We start from the raw sequence: 18835 nt of genomic DNA on the forward strand, positions 1-18835 counted from the left end.
ATTATGAGAATAAAGTCAGAAGTTAACGAGAAAAAAGTTGTAATATTATGAGAATAAAGTCAGAAGTTAAAGAGTAAAAAAGTTGTAATAATATTAGAATAAAGTCAGAAGTTAACGAGAAAAAAGTTGTAATATTATGAGAATAAAGTCAGAAGTTAATGAGAAAAAAATGTGTAATATTATGAGAATAAAGTCAGAAGTTAACGATAAAAAAGTTGTAATATGAGAATAAAGTCAGAAGTTAACGAGAAACAAAGTTGTAATATTATGAGAATAAAGTCAGAAGTTAACGATAAAAAAGTCGTAATATGAGAATAAAGTCAGAAGTTAACGAGATAAAAGTCATAATATGAGAATAATGTGCCATCATTCACGTGTATTTTTGTTCATGTTGAGATCAGCTGTAGGTAGCAGAGCATCGTAAAACACTTCATTCAAACTGGACAGAAACAAAATAAAACTCACCTAAACCATCATTGACGTACATGAAACCTGCCTTGGCGGAGGTCTGCGCTCTCCGAGTGCACTTCTAGTTCTTGTTTTGTTTTTCACTTATTTGATACTTGTCCGACATAAAATAATAGAAATAAAGTGAAACGAAGTAAAGTGTTCATTTTATTTTTCATTTTTTATTTTTTTTTCATTATCATGATACTCAGTTTTCCTGCAGATTCAATTCCCCTTCCAAATTACACTTCATATCGCATGAGGTGACGGTGCTACACTTCATATCGCATGAGGTGACGGTGTTACACTTCATATCACATGAGGTGATCACCCTGTGTGGTATGAGGTCCAACACCTCCAAAGCTGTGTCTGTAGACAGGGGTCAAATACGCCTGTATGCGGCCACACACTATAGGCCGCTACACCCACAGCGGCGATGCCAGCACACAAAGCTACTTTCCGTAGAACGTTTGCAGTGCTGGGCCACCAACTTGTGGTCGGACCCTCAGCAGCTGGAGCCTTTGGGAGGTTCTGATCCTCAGGTGTAGTCCTCAAGGAGCTCTCATCCCCAGATAGAGCGTCATTGAGCGTCGTAGACAATGTATCCTTCACCTGAAGCCTCCTCTTCTCTGATTCCAGGTAAGCTGTCATCTGCTGAGGTGTCCTCTGCTGAGCTCTCAGGACTTCGGTCTCTGTCTGCGATTTGTTATACAGGTTTAACAGGTGAGCTACCTTCATGTAGGCTGCCCAGTCCTGAGGTGTCATCAGGATAGCTGTCCTGTGTTCGTCCTCTGTCTGCGTATTGTCATAATGGTTATTTGGTACCAGGAAAACTGCCATCTGCTGAAATGTCCTCAGCTGATTTCTCAGGTGTTCGTTCTCTTTCTCCGATTTGTTATACAGGTTAAGCAGGTCATGTCTGTCCAGGGAGTCTGTATTCAGCTGAGCTGTCTTCAGCTGAGGTGTCAGGTGTTTGTCCTCTGTCTGCATATTGATAATCTTATTCCCCTCAGAAGTCATTGTAAATGAATAGTGTGGAAAGCAGCTGGCCTATGTTTGCTTTTTGCACTGTGTTGTATGGCAAGTTTTGTTTTCTACGCCATGGCTTTCCTTCTATCGTGACGTCACATCCAGATCAGAGCCATGAAGTCATGATAAAAAGCAGCAGATGACGTCACATCATGATGTGATGTGACGTCACGTCATGACATTCTGTGCGCGTGCGCCATAGAACGTATTCGTAGTGGCCAAACGATCCATCCTCCATCCCTCATCCCTTCTCTTGTTATGGTTGGTTGTGGGAGGAGCTCGCAGGTATCATGTGATTCCAGCAGCCTGTCATACGGGTACTCAGTTGTCCTGCGCTCCTCTGCTCTTGAACGCACCACGCTTCTTCCTCCTCTGCAGAAAACACCGAGAGGACCAGTTCATAGCAGCAGATGCATCATTTACTGACTGTTGTTTTCGACTGAAGAAAACAGGTGAGTACAGCTTCATGGAGGTTTCACGTTTCAGTCATTAATGCAGCTAAATGCCATGAAGAGTTGTGTAAAGGTTTGTTGAAAAGCCGGTTCTGTCAGACTAGTCTGATGAACTCTCACCCTACCATTAAACATGTTTAGTAACTGCTCAGGTCAAACGCCTTTATGTCAGCTTCACAGCAATGTCTCCACTGCAGACAATAAACACAGTGCGAAATGTGCATGCTCATCTATCTTATTTGCATGTGTTTTGTTAAATATTATCATATTTGTCTGTATTGTTTGTTATGTGCTTTGCCCTTGAAGGCTGTGTAAGGAGTAGATAAGAGTTTCAAAACAATAGCACAATGACCACAAAACATAGGCATTCAAGTGTGTTTATTTGCACTAAGAAAATATACAGCAAACAACAGGTAAATAAATGTTGTATAAATGTGAACAAAAAGGAGTTTAAAGTACAATAATGCTCATTCATGAAATTAATTTATGGTAATTTTTCGCCAAATGGTTGAGATAAAGAATAAAAAAATAAAACAAAGATCAAGACAAGGCAGCTTTATTTGTATAGCACATTTCAGCAACAGGGCAATTCAAAGTGCTTTACATAAACATTCAAGAACATTGCGACAAAGTGCAAAAGAACTTAAGACATATTTAAAACAGGTATAAAACATTAAATATTAGAAAATAAAAACAAGCTAAAAATAAAAGCTAGGATCGAAGCTAAAATAGAGTATAACACACAAGAGTAAAAGTTATAGTGCAGTAAGATCATTATTTGATCAATGACATAATGTACCTTCAAAATAAACTTCACTAAGTGAAACTCTTGTTGGGCTGACCCGAATACTTCGAAGCTTCGACTGTTGCCATGGTATTCAACCTGCAATCAGTATTCGAATGCTTTGTTTTTTCCATTTTTTTTTAGTTTCTTCGTTTGTTTTTTGCTTATATATGAGTACAGTATATAGTATAAATGTAAAAAAATCCCATGAAATAAGGAATAATCCCCTAACATTAATCATTATTCATATTCAACATTCATTATTATTAGTTATTCGCCAACAGATACCGCTGTTTGTTTTATAGAGCACTGTCCCGGGCACTGAAACGGTGGAGATGATGGAGACAGACAGAAAGAAGAACATGTCAGCTTGCTGCGCAGCGAAGTGAAGCTTTGAATATCTTCGAATATTACTCACCGAAGCTTCGAAGTACAACATTTTTTTATTCGGGACAGCCCTACTCTTCAGTGCCTGAAGAAGCTATGTTGCTTGTGGTGGCATTGATTCATCTTATGTGGTGCACATTTAAACACAAGATCCAGGGAGCCGTTCCAACAATTTATTGTAGTCGAGGTGGTTAGGTTGGATGGCAGTTGGTGGATGATTTTTTCTATACAACGAAACATTATATATATATTATATATCTCATGAATATAATACAAATTCCAAATAATAAATGTGGATCATTTCAACTTACATCTTCATGCATCCACAATCTGGAATTTGCCTTTTCTCCTTGACATAGGATTAAACTCTAACATAACACAAAACAATCTGTTAACTTTCAAACAATATATATTTCATTTCAACCAAATAAATTATAAAGGTACAAAAGCCCTATCAAACTCACATCACTCTCTCTTTGTTCTGCCTCAGATTATTTGGAGGGAGAAGGGAGGGTTCAGGCCTGGAGGGCAGATTTATATAATCTAGGGGGAGTGGTTTTAATAAGCAGTGGCGTTATATACCATGCTTGCAGGTGAAGTGGAGACTTGTGATTTAACAGTACCTGTATGCCGTGTCTCCTTTGCAGAGCCTGTTTATGGTTCACCCAAAGCCAGTTGTTATTCAAGTCTAACTATAGTCATGTTTTCATAATGTGGCTCATGTCTTGCAGGAATGAATCGGTCCCAGGAACCAGGTGAGGAGCAGGAGCAGGTGATTGCGATGGTATGTCAGGAGGCTGACCTGAAAGATGGACAGTAAGTCACACAACGCTTCTTCTTACTGGAAAAATATCACCACTATCAGTGAAGATAGATCAACGCTTTCATGACCACTTTGAGCTTTTTTTCTTCACCATTTCTCTTCTTTTGTTTTTTTCCAAAGGATGAAGGAAGTGACTGTGGGGGAGCAGAAGGTGTTGCTGGTGCGTACTCGGGGTCAGTACAGTGCTGTTGGAAGCCGGTGCACTCATTACAATGCTCCTCTAGCCAAAGGTAAACCTTCAATCTCTATATATCTGAATTAATACCTTTACTAAATGTTTGAGAAGTGTTAACTGCATGTTCTCTAATAAACCAGGAGCACTGGTTGGTGACAGAGTGAGATGTCCCTTTCATGGTGCCTGTTTTAATGTGAGAACTGGAGACATCGAAGAGTATCCTGGTCTGGACAGTCTGCCTAGTTATAAGGTAAAATATGTCAATAGAGATCAACATTTAGTAGCAATTTACTGCTTTTCTTAACATGAATGAATTTGAGATGATCTACTTGTACATTATTTCCATGTAAATTGTTTCAAACTATACCAATTTGTCCAAACTATGACTATTGAATGCTTGAACACTATCTTTTAAAACAAAAACATGCAGTCATTTAGTAGAGAAGTTGCAAATTCACCCCCTGCAGATGAGAGATTAGATTAAACGTCTCAATGGCAGGTAGTCCCACCCCACACATTTACGTATTTTCCAAACAGAGGAATATTTTGCTAGCTGTTAACACACGTTATGCCTTCTGTCATTATGTAATCAAAATTTTGCAAATAAGAGGCAAGGAAAGTGCAAATTTAAATCCTAGTTTTCTTTATTTTAGTTATGTTACCACTAGGGCTGCACAATTAATCAATTTTATCAAAATCACAATATGGTGTACTGCAATTTTCATGTCGCAGCATGAGGAGGAGGAAATCACAATATTTGTTAAAGGTGAAATGTGTGTCAAAATATAATTTTAAATGAAATATTGTGGTGCTGCAGAGATGTCCTGGCCTTCACATTATATTCTACAGACTTAAGAAAACGTCTTAGTTTGGAACAGATCCCTGCAAAAATCACACCATAATCATTTTAATGTTTTTCAATGAAGATGAGAATAATGATGTAAAATTGATCATACCCTCTAATATCGCAAAGTATATCGCAATTGTAATGTCAGTCAAAATAATCGCAATTACATATATTCTCAAAATCGTGCAGCCCTAGTTACCAGATGTTACTATTGGTCAGAGTTCTTCCTCACTCTTTCAAACATTTGAGTGCTCCGATCTGTACACACTTTTCTGTATACACATTCTGTAAATAAACTTTTCTCTCTTTTTTTTGTTTTATTTTCGCAGGTAAAAGTTGAGGATGGAAAGGTGTATGTTTCCATCAACAAAAATGTAAGTGATGGCAAGTTAAATTCCTTTCATTTGTGTTAAAATCATAAACTTTATTTAACTGTCCCTTGTTTGTTTGTTGTGTCCCTCAGACTCTGAAGGTGACAAGACGGGTGAAGGAGATGTGCAGCATGGCGCCAGACGTCAAACACACTATTCTGCTGATAGGGGGAGGTAAGGACTAGATGTAATAAAGAATAAATAAATCATAAATATACACTAATCCCTGAAAAAAGAGACTACTGTTCAAGTAACTTTGGTGGTCTAGTGCTACCACGAGCTCCTTCTCTGAATGTACCCTCTGAAAAATGACATATTTCAGGCCCTGCCGCGCTGGTTTGTGCTGAAACACTGCGGCAGAACGACTACCAAGGTCGAATCATCATGGTGACCAAAGACAGCCTGCCTCCATTTGACAAGCCCAAACTGAGCAAGGTAAGAGAGGAAAGGTAACCTGTATTCATCCTGCCTTGTTTGTTTTTTTGACTAGTAAGTGTCAGTGTTTGTCAACAACCTGTATTTCAGTCTCTGAATGCGGAGATCAGCAGCATCCTCCTCCGACCAAGTGACTTCTATCAGCAGTACGGGGTCGAGGTCTGGACACAGAAGGAGGTGAGAAGCAAAAAAAGGAGAAATTATTTGGGATGTATTTCTCACCGTCTTGAGGAAAAGCTGATCCTCTCTTTGGTCGTGTTAAAGGTACTGTGTGTAAGATATGGCGACATCTAGTGGTGTGGTTGCAGATAGCAACCAACTGAGTACCCCTCCTGCCACTCCTCCGTTTTCCAAGACTGAGCTTCCGAGTGCAAAATCGTGGGAACGCCGTTCGCCTCACTCAGAGGCCATCCTTACCAATAATAACACTACTTTAGGAGCAACGCAAGTCAGACGGCGGCTGGCGGTACCCCGGTTTTGCACTGCGGCTCACGTTACCACAGTTTCACAATCGTGTCAGAGAACTACGTTTGCTTTCAGGAAACGGAAAAACATGAAAGGCTCTCTCTAGAGTCAGTGTTTGGTTTGTCCGTTCTGGGCTCTAGAAACATGGCGGACTCTATGAAGAGGACCCGCTCCCTATGTAGATATGAAGGGCTCATTCTAAGCTAACGAAAACACAACGGTTCTTAGTTTTAGGTGATTATACACTAATGAGAACATATGAAAACTATATTCCATTTCTGCTAATAGATCTCCCGAAATATTGAAATGTTACAAACTGTTCCTTTAAGTAATGTGTTTTGTGTTGCAGGTGGTGTCGGTGAACCCGGCTGATAAGGCGGTGAAGTTGAGTGACGGCTCTTTGCAGCGTTACGACCAGCTTCTCATCTCAACCGGCTGTAGGTTAGGGTCATCATCCTGTTCCTCAATTTTTCAGATTGTTTTGTCACACTCGGGTGTCATAAGACTTACTGAACGCATAAAAGACAATGGAAACATTCATGAACAGATGTTCATGTGACCACAGTTATACGCAGTAAAAGTCCTCGTTTTGTTCGCAGAGCGCGGCCGCTGAATTGTCCTGGTTGGGACCTGAAGGGAGTGAAGTTGCTGCAGAGATATGAAGACGCCAAAGAGATTCATGAATCCTGTCTGGGCCAGAAAGCTGTTGTGATCGGAGCCTCCTTCATAGGTTACCAGATTCAGTTCCTCTTACCTCATTACCTCGTTCATAGCCACCTCTCTCAATATTGAATCTGCTATGTAAATATTTGACAGTGCAAGAACACATGTAGTCAGAACAACGTTGTAGACTGCTGAAGTGTTTCTCATTAACACAACAGGTATGGAGGTGGCGTCCTACTTGTCAGGCAAAGCTGCCAGTGTGGCCATGGTCGGCACCTCCAGACACCCGTATGAGCAGTCACTGGGGCCAGAGATCGGCAAAATGAGTATGCAGGTAAGAAACAATGATGACGTTAGTCTGTCACTGTCATCGCTGAGTGTGATTTTATTAGCTTTTATTAATTGGAACAAACTTTAAAACACAGTTTCTTCTTTCAAGATGTTGGAGGAAAAACATGTAAAGTTCTACATGAATGATGGAGTCACTGAGATCCAAGGGGAGAACGGCAAGGTGACTCTACTTTTACTCTATTAGCGTACACCTTTATTTTTGACTTGTCATAGTAGGAAAAGCATAGGTGTTACTAATAACGACCCAATTTGACTGTTATCGGGCCATTAAATAAGCGTTATCGGTCGCTATAAACACCATAGATGTGGGCCAGGTCCTAACATGTTGTAAAACTGAATGAAATGTTACGTTTTGAACACAAACAAAAAGGCTTCTTTAGGTTTAGGTAACAAAAACACTTGGTTAAGTTTAGGCAACTAAACTACAACTTCTTTAGGTTTAGGCAACAAAAACAAAAAAAAAGTGAGAGTAAACGCTTCTGAATAAAAAAGACAACTACACGTTGTTGGTTTTACACAGGCTGATCACGCTGTCTATACTACAGCGCCTGACTTCCTCTTCTGCTCCTGTCATAATTACTACGGTTGCTAGAGGTCGCTGTCGTCTTCTTTTATACCTTCTTTCGGTGATCTACCATGTGAATAGATGATAAAACCTAATATTGGGCGTAATAGGCCCCTACTGACTCACATCTATGGTGCTTATGCTTCCGTACGCCTATTTAATGGCCTGAAAAAAAGCCCATTGTCACTGAAACAGGAATTGTGCTGCTTCAAACCTATTGTGCATCCCTGAATCAGTCTTTTTTTCCAGGTGAAGGGGGTGATGCTGAAGAGTGGTGTATTCCTGGAGGCCGATGTGGTGATTGCCGGAATTGGTAATTTTATTATTTCACTTCAAACTTTATTTCGCACAAAGCATGTTTGGGACTATTTTAAACGTGCAAAAATCAAACACAAAGATCTGTTTTTCAGGTGTAATCCCCAATTCAGACTTTTTGGCAGGAAGCGAGGTGGAAGTGGATTCAAGGAAAGCTGTGATTGTTGACAAGGTAACCCGCTAGATAACACAGCCTTCATCATTTTGATATTGACACAACTAATGAAACACAAACGTGGCTTTACAGCTTTGCGTTTTATGACTTTATGTGCTTGTTTTTGGCATATCATCGTATATTACCTTCCCTTAGCTAATTGTGTCCAGGTGACAGCATTGATTAAATATCTTATAAACAAGCTTAGTAAGAAGTGTTTGATTTAAATTCAAACCTGATTTCTTTTTAGTTTAGAGGGTATGATTTATATTTTGTTTCATATTTATTCTCATTATCTACCAAAGATCTTCTTCGTTGTCCGTGTTTTGGTTCATTTTGATAAAGGAAAAAATCCAGCTTAATGAAATCTTAAGTAAAGAGGTAAAAAATGAAACACCAAAGTATGGTTTACATTTTTTACTACCATGCCTTTGTCATTTTTAAGTGTTAATTGTAAAAATAAATGTTATTTATCTTTATCTTTTTAGTTCATGAGAACCAATATACCAGATATTTTTAGCGCTGGAGATGTCACCTCTTTCCCTCTGACCATTCGTGGAGACCAAAGGGTCAACGTTGGTCACTGGCAAATGTCACAAGCTCAAGGTAAGAGACTAAAAAACACAGTTTCATATTGTGTTGCAGATAAGTCTGAGTTCTGTTTAAATATTTCTGCATCTTTTTTTAGTCCAAAATAATTTGATGTCTGGGTTTAACCTTATCATGCTTGTATTGTTTTTTACCCACAGGAAGAGTAGCTGCGCTAAACATGCTGAAGAAACCAACCAAATGTGAGTCTGTTCCTTTCTTCTGGACTGTGTTACTTGGGAAGAGTATCCGATACACAGGTAGAGTATTCAGCCATGCATCAGAATATTTAAACCCATGTAAAACCCCCTATGCTGAGTCTCATTTCCTCTTTTCACTTCCTCATCCTAGGCTATGGAGAAGGATACACAGAGGTCATATTCAAAGGCAAAGTGGAAGAAAGGAAGTTCCTGGCGTTTTACATCAAGTGAGCAGCTGTGAAATGACTCCTGATACAGCTGAATATGAATTTATGCTCTGAAACTAAATTTCATTTCTCCTTTAACAGAGACGAGGTGGTGGTAGCAGCGGCCAGCCTGATGTTCGACCCCGCTGTGGCTCGTCTCGCAGAACTGATGGCTACGGGGCAGATCTTAACAAAGGCACAGGCTCAGTGAGTGACGAACTAGACTATGTGTTTATATACTGTAAAGCACATTAAATACATAAATTCTGCAGCTGTGTTGTCATTAGGGAGTAAATGTTTATTGTGGCCACTTGGGGGCAGCGGTAACAAGCTGGGAACACATCAAGCTTTTAAGCTGATAGGGCGAACCTGTGAGCAAAATGTTGCTTATTTACACATCCGGCAGATATGGAGCAACACTATCATTCATATAGAGTTGTGTTTGTGTCCACTTGGTGAACTGAAGTCCAAGAGTCACTCTGTTTATGTGAAACGATTGCGACATAGCGCCGTCTGCTGGAAGGTCAAGTCCGTTCAATTTCTGTGGTTCAGTGTCATGAGAGATGATGGAAATTCCTGCTGTCTCTTTTTTTCGGAAGTGATAAATTATAGTTAAAAAAATAAACTGAAATTAATTTATGTTCATTTTTATTAGTTTTTCATCCAGGCAATATAGTTTTTCTTAAAGAATATAGTTTTTATTTCTATTTTAGTACTAAAATATTTCCACTGCTTATTTTTTTATTTCAGTTTTAGTTTACTATAATAACCCTGATGACACCCAGGTTATGAGCCTTATCACAGGATAAGGCTCATAACCTGAATAATACTCTTTGCTGAATATTTGTTTTCTCACTTCCCCCTCTGTTCAGGGCTGATGACCTGAGCTGGCTGCAGATGTAACCAGAGGCCTGCTGCATATATAACACCTCTCAGTGACGAAGGATGTCGCCTTTCTCTCTTTTGTTCAACTCTCCATCACCTGTACTCATTCAAGTTTTAACTACAGCCGTACTCAAAGTGGGTCGTCTAAATCAGTCATTCCCAAAGACTGGGCCGGGACCTGCAGGTGGATCGCAGGAGATTTTATTAGGGTCGCCAAATACATTTTCAGATTTTCTTCTGTAGTCTTTTATTTAAGATGTATGAATGTTCGTATTGTTCTGATAATTGTAGCCTACTTGAATCTAATATGAAAGCCAGCGTACATTGTTTGTTTTACTGATGAGGAAAAACACGAGAGCCTGTTAGCTCCGCTTAAATGCATTTATTTGGTCTCATTTATATTATTATATTATTTATAAGTATATAATATTTGTATATGTTTTCAATACCACATGCATAAAAAAGTTTCAAGATAATATAACGCTCGTTTACGCACAAATTTTCCCAATTTAAAGTTAAAACCTATTGTGAATTGGGTTGCGATGGTTTTTCATTATTAAAAAGGGTCCCCAGAAAAAAAAAGGTGGGGAAACACTGGTCTAAATGGTCACAGTCTGTGGTTAATATTAGCAACCCAACGTTAATATATTAAAACGTTTTTGTGAACTTGAAATTAAAAAAAGATTCCGTAAACACTCAATTTAATAGTATTTTGTAGTGTAGTCGTAGTGATATAATAATAGTAAAGTAATATTTTTCATACTATTTTATCCACTAAAACATTCTGAAAACACACACACCTCCACTTGTATTAGTTACAACTTAAAAAAACAAACTAAAATACAAAGGTCAGTTAAAATACTGCACTCAACAAACACAGTGATGAACATGTTGATTATTGTTGTTATTATTATTATTTTTGTCAATATCGCTGTTTAAATTTCACTTCAGTGCTTGAATCAATCTTAAATGTTTGTAGCAGAGATGTAGCGTATTGTTTAGTCTTTATTATATAACTTTTTGGAGATTCACATGAGGAGAAATCGAAAGCACTTTGTGTAATCTCATCTTTCACTTTATGCCAGACGCCTTGTGGTACATAATAACTAAACTCAGGTATTAAACAAATCTGTCCATATCATACTTACTGTTGTCAGCTTGTGGGTGCAGCATGAAGTTGTTTTCTGTCTTTTTCTTGAAACTATTTGTTACACTGCTAAATACAATAAATCACTGCTTATAACCTTTGCTACTTCACTTGTTTTACCAGTCTGACAGTTGCTTTTGTCATGGTTATATAAACATAATAATCTTCAGGTTGTAACATTTCTTATCAATCATCAGCGAGTGATTATAAGGTCTATAAAGATTTTTATTTCCACTTGTGTTGTTCATTGCCGTTTTGAGTCTGTGTCTCTGTCAAACTGGCCTTTTAATGCTGTTGATAGTTTATTTAAAGGGGACTTATCATGCTCATTTCCAGGTTTATACTTGTATTTTGGGTTTCTACTAGAACTTACATGCTTTAATGTTAAAAAAACACATTATTTTTCTCATACTGTGTCTCTGAATATACCTGTATTCAGCCGGTCTGAAACGCTCCGTTTTAGCGCCTCGTTCTTTAAGCCCCCCTCCCGAAAAAGCCCAGTCTGCTCTGACTGGCTTGAGAGAAAAATAAGGTGCACCTTTGCAAAGGTAGTTCTCAAACCGTGGGTGATATATTCTAATACGCCTGCATGTGACATTGTCTTGTTTCACAGTCTGTGGGTTGTTAGGCACTCCAGATACCAAAATGTATGTGCACAAGCACTGAAATGGTGAGTTTTTCATATGTCCCCTTTGACATTTTATAAACCACCCACTAGCTGCACCAGGCAGTTCACTCTCAGTAGTCTTTGCTTATAATTATACCCGTCAGAGTCTGTGTTGTCTAGACCTAATGCTCAGCCATATAATTGTGTAGCCTTTTTTGTATTCCATGTGTCCTGTTTATCCGCTCTTACACTGCCATATGATGTATCTGATGTGTTGTCCAGTCCTGTTTGAAAAGAAAAACAATAAAACTTATGATCATAAAAAATAATTATACCTGTCATTTATTTTCTTTTGTACACAGAACCTTTTTCTTGTACGTTACTCGATGAAGTTCAAGTATAGAAAGGTGAAACAATTACTACAAAATATATTATATAGTATCTGGACACTTACTTGTTATATTACAGTGACAGCATTATCTCTAAAGTGTCAAACAACTTTAAACCACGATATTAACAAATTAACTATATCACAAGAAGTATGTGACGATTAGTATCTGTTATCGACGTATAAAAACAATTAATCAAACTCTTATTTCCTCAGGATTCAGCTGCGTCTTCATTTGCTTGTTTTGGAGCATTGCTTCACTGAGGATCCCAGTTTGTCAGCCAGCAGAAATGGGTTGAGGTGGCAGTACTGAGGAACAAATGAAGAAAATTCACCGTCACTTTCACATGAGACTGAAACAAATCTTCAGCTGCTATCAAAAGCTTTCACTGTGCAGTTGCTACAAAGAGTTATTCTCTCTGTAAAACTTGTAAGGCAACCTGTGTTCAATCTCTATCATTCAAAATGTGGGTCAACTTTGTGGGTTACTTTCTTTCTGAATGCAGTCAGTAGTTAACCTTTAAAAATTAAAGCACATTTTTAGCCACGGTAAACCCAGAACATCAGCTACCTGTGGTGTCGACTCTGTACCGGACTCTGGTTGATCCGATATCTGGATTTGGAAATCCGGAAAGAAACGGGATCTCTGGATGATTGCTGCCATCTCTCCATTTACTTTCACCGCCACATCTTTCTGCAGAGCACAAAAGAAAACATTGACATAATCTTTCCAACAACATAACAGATTACTTTTTTTTTAATACTGTATTTATTGTCTTTTAGTCATATCCTATAGTACATACAAACCCCAACATACATATACACGCACACATATGTACCGACAAGGTATAACAACAATAATGTAAAATATCCTACTAAAATGAGTAAATCAAAATAGATAAATTAGGATTTAAATAAAATCCCCCCCCAAAAAAATCCCATCCATATACAATATGAACTGGATCAAAATGTGACACCATTATCAAGTTCCAGTGTCCTTTCGTGACCTCTGTTATGTTGTTGTTATGTAGATTTTTTTCAATATGCCGCATATTCTATCAAGAGCATACTTACCATACATTTTACATATGGAAAATCTGAAAAGACCTACACACTTTTTATTTATTTTAATTTTATTTTTTTAATATTGTCTATGGGTTTACATCTTGTTTAGTTTTCTTTAAACGGCAATGGTGATATGTCTATATTTTGTGTTTAAAACTGTTTGTATGTGCAAGAATCTTTGTCTATGGTACCTTGTGTACAACGATTTCCATGTGACAAACTCAATAAAAAGTTGTTCAAAAAGAAAAAAGAAAATGTGTATTCAAAAATCCATCCACCATTTCAAAAGGCACACCATGCCATAGACTCCATGATTCAGTAAATATTATAACATATATACTTCCATAGAAGATGGGAAAAATAAATAAATAAATAATAAGAAGGGTGATGGATAACGGATTACTTTTTTATGTGAATATGCAGGTTTTTTAAAAAAATAAAAAGTATAACACATATAAACATAATTTTCCTACCACAGGGTAGTAAATGCGCTGTGTAAACATTAATAGAGCAATTCAATTGTGGCCCTCTCTGGTGGGACTTTCATTATACCTTGAAACAGTGGGAGGAATCAAAGTCCAGCTGATCTGGGAAATCTGCCACCGTTCCTTTATAGGTCACTGTTGCCTCGGACACGACTGGACTTTTGGGCAGCTTAAAGAGTCGGTAAGTGCCCGAAGCATAGCTGACGTCACCTGCAAAACAAAGAGCCGGCTCAGTTGTAGACTGAAAATGACTTTTGCACATCATCAAAAGTCAACGTTGCCTTTTTTTGTTACCTGCTTTAGCTTTGAGCTCACTGCTGTAGATTGCAATGTGGCTGGAGGAAACAAGATGAGGAGTGGTGAAACCTACGCTGTGTGCCAACGAAATGAGATCCTGCCAAAAGAGAGAACCACCCATTCCTTCACCTGGGCCAGGAAGCAAAGGTCACAGTCAGAGGATATTGCATGTTAGTGGTGCAGGGACTCTGCTCTTTCACATTAAATGTTAGATGATAATTAGGGCTGTTAATTGATTAAAATAATTAATCGTAATTAATCGTATGATTGTCCATAGTTAATAGCGATTAATCACAAATTAATCGCACATTTTTTATCTGTTCAAAATGTACTTTAAAAGGAGATTTGTCAAGTATTTAATACTCTTATCAACATGGGAGTGGGCAAATATGCTGCTTTATGCAAATGTATGTATATATGTATTATTCAAAATCAATTAACAACATAAAACAATGACAAATATTATCCAGAAACCCTCACAGGTACTGCATTTAGAATAAAAATATGCTCAAATCATAACATGGCAAACTCAAGCCCAACAGGCAACAACAGCTGTCAGTGTATCAGTGTGCTGACTTGACTATGACTTGCCCCAAACTGCATGTGATTATCATAAAGTGGGCATGTCTTTAAAGGGGAGACTCGTGCGCTAGCTTTAACACTGAGTCTGCTACAACCTAAAAATCGCAAGTTGTGTTAATGTGTTGAATAAATTAGTGGCGTTGAAACTAATTTGACAGCCCTACCGATAATGTAATGTTATTTTACCCCACAGGACTGCATCTTCCTTCATGTGATCAGGAACAACTTTGCTGGCGTACATGTCACTGTAGTACAGCTCACCTCCCTCCTGTGTAAAATCAGTGATGAGCGCCATAAACAGCTGTGCACCTTTCTTTTGACACATTAATGTAGAAATTCCTCAGACTAACCTTTAGGACGTTGTAAGCTTGCTGCAGCACTGCTCTTTTATCAGGACACAAGCAGATCACACAGTTGGATCTGGATACATTAGAGGGAAAATAGTTTTGTTTAAGCTGTCTTATTGTAACAGATCATGTAGAATCATATCCATGCTTTAAACCTACAGCACAACATCCACCGAGTCGCTCTGTATGCCAGCTTCACTGAGCTTCTCCATGTACCCCTGGACAAAAGTGACGTTGGGCTTCTCATAGCCGAACTCCTTCTGATGATGCTCAACGTACTGACGAGACGCTGCGATCTAAAGAAATGCACGTTAAATCAGTGGAAAGCATAGAAATCAAGTGTCAAATGTTGTTGTGAACATGTCATGTGTCATCACCAGCTCCTCCGTCATGTCGATCCCCGTCACATGTCCGCTTGGCCCAACAAGTTTACTGAAGGCATAGCAGTCTCTGCCGGAGCCGCTGCCGAGGTCCAGGACCCTGCAGCCCTCGAGCTTCGCTGGGAAGGGAAGGCCACAGCCGAAGAACCTGGATAAAAGGATTGATAAATCACTGTGCAATGATGGGAAGCATACAGGTGTTATAGACATAGTTATGTGCTGTAAAGGATGACAACAGAAAAGAAGCTCCTCTGCTGGATGTCATTTTAATCACTAAATTAAAGCTAATCAATATATATTTGAGTAATGTCTGAATTGCAGGACCCTGGACAATATAAGGAGGATGTCCACAGAGGATTTTTCAGCAATATGTGTATGCTTTTAGAGGTTTTTACAGAGAGGTTCAATAAGTCATTTGCCAGTGAAATTGCCAGTGAATTCACTCAACACATCTCATAGGATACCAATGGTACCACTTGGTGACTATGTGAGAAGGTTGTGTGTGGGAAATATGCAAAAAAAAAAGTTCAGAAGATGTATATGATGCTAAAAAAAAGGTGAGACAAGATTACACAGCGTACCTTTTGGTTACCTCCGGGTGAACCAGGCTCAGTGCATCCCTGACACTTCTTGGCACTGAGCAGGGAGACAAACTGCAAGAGGCAGCACTGGTTTGGAGATCACAGGAGGACTCCAGTCGGTTGCCGTAGTACTTCTGCACACATAACATATCGTCAGCAACTGTATTTACACATGATTTAACATTTTGCTCTACAGGTATAAGTAAATGATCACAAGAAAAAGTACTGTGACAAAAATCACATCATCACAATCATTTCATACCTTCAACATTTTATTGATATATAATTTTTTTTTTAATATTTCTATATTTATTTATAATATATTATATTATTTATATATATATATATATATATATATGTTTTACTTTATTAAGAAAATATATGGTACAAAGTCAGACATCCTAGACTTCACGTATCGTCAAGAAAGACAAAAGACAGATTCAACAGAGAGATGAAGAAAAAGAAACAAAGACAGCATTTTAAAATTACATACAGGACAGATCACCAAATACTGGTTATAATGATGTATAGTAAACAAACTTTTCTTATTATTTACATATTTCAGAGATTGAATTAAAAAAATGTTTTAAACTTTCAAACAGGGGGATGACTTGACAAATTTAGATTTGTATGAAATTTACCAAGCAGGATCATGAGATTTATCATACAAGTCAATTAATTAACACTGCTTTCAAAATAAATAATAACACCTTTAAGACTCATTTTAATGAATGTTCTTTAAAATGTATATTTCCATATCTGTCCAAAATTCAATAGAATGAAAACAACTATGAAACAAATGTGTCATTGATTCATGTTCACTATTGCAAAATTATCATTTTTTACCCATGTCAGTGAACCTTGACTTTCAGAACAAAAAAGGATCTTTAAATAAATTTACAAAATTGACTATCAAATCATCCTGTCCATTACTATGTGCATGATATTTATCAAGTTATACACATTTTATAGGCTTTGTTGTTTTATTCTATTTCTGGGTGACTTTTAAAACATCTAACCATGGACTACAGATGTTAAAAAAGCCAACTTATCCAACTAGACCTTTTACATTTTTTTTCTCCCGTTGATCAATGATCAAATAAACCAATAAAATGAACTTTTAGCCCTACTTTTGTGTTCACAATTAGAGCTTACAAGCACCTCCATGGCTCAAGTCAAAAATGAATAGTTAAAAACACTTGGTGGATATGAAATAGGTGGATTCCAGTGTTTTTAAGACTGTAAATTGGACTATTTTTAGGGACATCAAGGAAGACTTTGAAACAGCATTTAACATTAGACCTCCCCTGGACTTGACACCAATATTATGTTAAAAGGGTAGAAATTGTGCACAATTTTAAATTGAACCTCTCTAAACTTTCAACATTATAGCCTAATTACTAGATTTGAAGAAGAAGAACAAATGAGAATGTGTCCTTCTTCTTCTTCTTCTGCTATGATGTAATGTCAGAACTGCTTTTGTATAACACTGAGCTCTGAACTGAAGATAAAACTGAATAATACCTTCACATTTTCCCGCACGTCGTCACAAGTCGCCATTAAGTCCGACATCATTACAGAAACACTGTAAAAAAGTGTCTCAAACTATGTGAAAAGCAGAGTGTGACTTATAAATAACATGTGATCAGACCTGCCCCCTAATGATCACAGAACTCCACTCTTCCGGTTAACTCTAGTTTTCACAATAAAAGCATATAGCATAGAAACTTCTACAAAAACAAAACAAACAAAAAAAAAACACTTAGGCTAAATCAAATGTGTACAATAAAGGTTACTTTGGAATCAAAAGCAAACACTTCAGCAGCAAAGTTTAAGTATTTATTTATTTATTTATTATATATAATATTTATACAACACTTTTCAAAACAAAGTTACAAAGTGCTTTACATGCTTGAACCAGGATTAAAACATTTCACGACTGCACTGAGGCAAATAAAACCAGGGAATTTAAAGTAATACAAAAATAAAATGGAATAAAACAGAAAGTTTGAGATATTACTCACTTTTAACAATCCCAGTTTTTCGGCAGATGAAATTTACATAATTAATTTGAATAATGTCTCAGCAAAATATTATATACATAAAATGATTAAATTACCAATTACCAATTTTAAATCTCTTTTAAAAACCCATTTTTAGGAAAGGCTTTTTTAAGGCAACAGCTTGGTGCACCTTTTTTGTTCTTTTATTGTTTTTTTTATTTTGTCTGTATTTCATTGTATCTGTGCAAACACTTTGAAACTATGTTTAGAAAGGTGCCATACAAATAAATATTATTATTATTATTATTATTATTATTGTTATGAATAAAACAATACCCTCATTTTATACTTTTAAAGATACTGATTTTAAAACATATTTGACTATGATTGAAAACTTAAAACTCAATAATTCTAAATTGGCATCAGATTGTTTAGATATTTCAAATTTATTCCAATTATTTAACAGATACTTTTTTATTTGTTTTTATTCATCTTTTCCTTTCCTTACATTTTATTCGTTGTATAATTCATTTTATTTTTATACTGTAAAATATATTTGCAGAATTCTTTGTAGTGACAAATCAGAATATGTTTTAGTAACTTTTGAAATAAAGTATGAAAGAAAAACAAAAACTGCTGAATGCTTGTTATGCTTGTTTATGAAACCCTGCAGCAGGCTGCACCTCCAACACTACAGAGGGCACTAGTGCAGAGGAAACTGAAACATCCGGGTACTTAATTTATTTACGCTTGTCCAACGTTTGCGTAAGTTTCGACGTAGCGCCCTAACGTTTTAGTGGTGAACGTGACG

At 37.2% G+C, this 18835-nt stretch overlaps 2 protein-coding genes across 4 annotated transcripts; one reads left to right on the forward strand and one right to left on the reverse strand.

The window, feature by feature from the left end:
• The first annotated feature begins 1710 nt into the window (after nt 1–1710).
• aifm4 (apoptosis inducing factor mitochondria associated 4) lies at nt 1711–10641 on the forward strand. 3 transcript variants are annotated; one of them, XM_037776487.1, is made up of 20 exons: nt 1712–1928; nt 3018–3142; nt 3831–3915; nt 4043–4152; nt 4238–4347; nt 5274–5318; nt 5408–5489; nt 5638–5750; nt 5841–5927; nt 6565–6656; nt 6815–6945; nt 7097–7212; nt 7318–7389; nt 8044–8107; nt 8205–8281; nt 8752–8869; nt 9013–9111; nt 9203–9278; nt 9360–9464; nt 10130–10640. In XM_037776487.1, the coding sequence occupies exons 3-20, from the start codon at nt 3833–3835 to the stop codon at nt 10158–10160; spliced, it is 1611 nt and encodes a 536-aa protein (XP_037632415.1). In that variant the 5' UTR covers nt 1712–1928; nt 3018–3142; nt 3831–3832; the 3' UTR covers nt 10161–10640. The 3 variants fall into 3 exon arrangements, with proteins under 3 accessions (XP_037632416.1, XP_037632415.1, XP_037632414.1); XM_037776488.1 differs by lacking the exon at nt 3018–3142 and having other exon boundaries at nt 1711–1928; nt 9013–9054; nt 10130–10641; XM_037776486.1 differs by lacking the exon at nt 3018–3142.
• A 1571-nt stretch (nt 10642–12212) lies between these two features.
• Nucleotides 12213–17705, reverse strand: zgc:153372 (uncharacterized protein LOC767695 homolog). Its single transcript, XM_037776548.1, has 10 exons — nt 17546–17705; nt 16022–16155; nt 15438–15588; nt 15220–15356; nt 15064–15133; nt 14900–14981; nt 14129–14260; nt 13902–14044; nt 12856–12978; nt 12213–12593 (listed from the first exon to the last, which is right to left on the reverse strand). Exons 1-10 carry the CDS (start codon nt 17594–17596, stop codon nt 12516–12518), a joined length of 1101 nt encoding a protein of 366 aa, XP_037632476.1. The 5' UTR covers nt 17597–17705; the 3' UTR covers nt 12213–12515.
• Nucleotides 17706–18835: the final 1130 nt, after the last annotated feature.

This window comes from Sebastes umbrosus, chromosome 7 (assembly GCF_015220745.1).
Source record: "Sebastes umbrosus isolate fSebUmb1 chromosome 7, fSebUmb1.pri, whole genome shotgun sequence".
NCBI lineage: Eukaryota > Metazoa > Chordata > Actinopteri > Perciformes > Sebastidae > Sebastes > Sebastes umbrosus.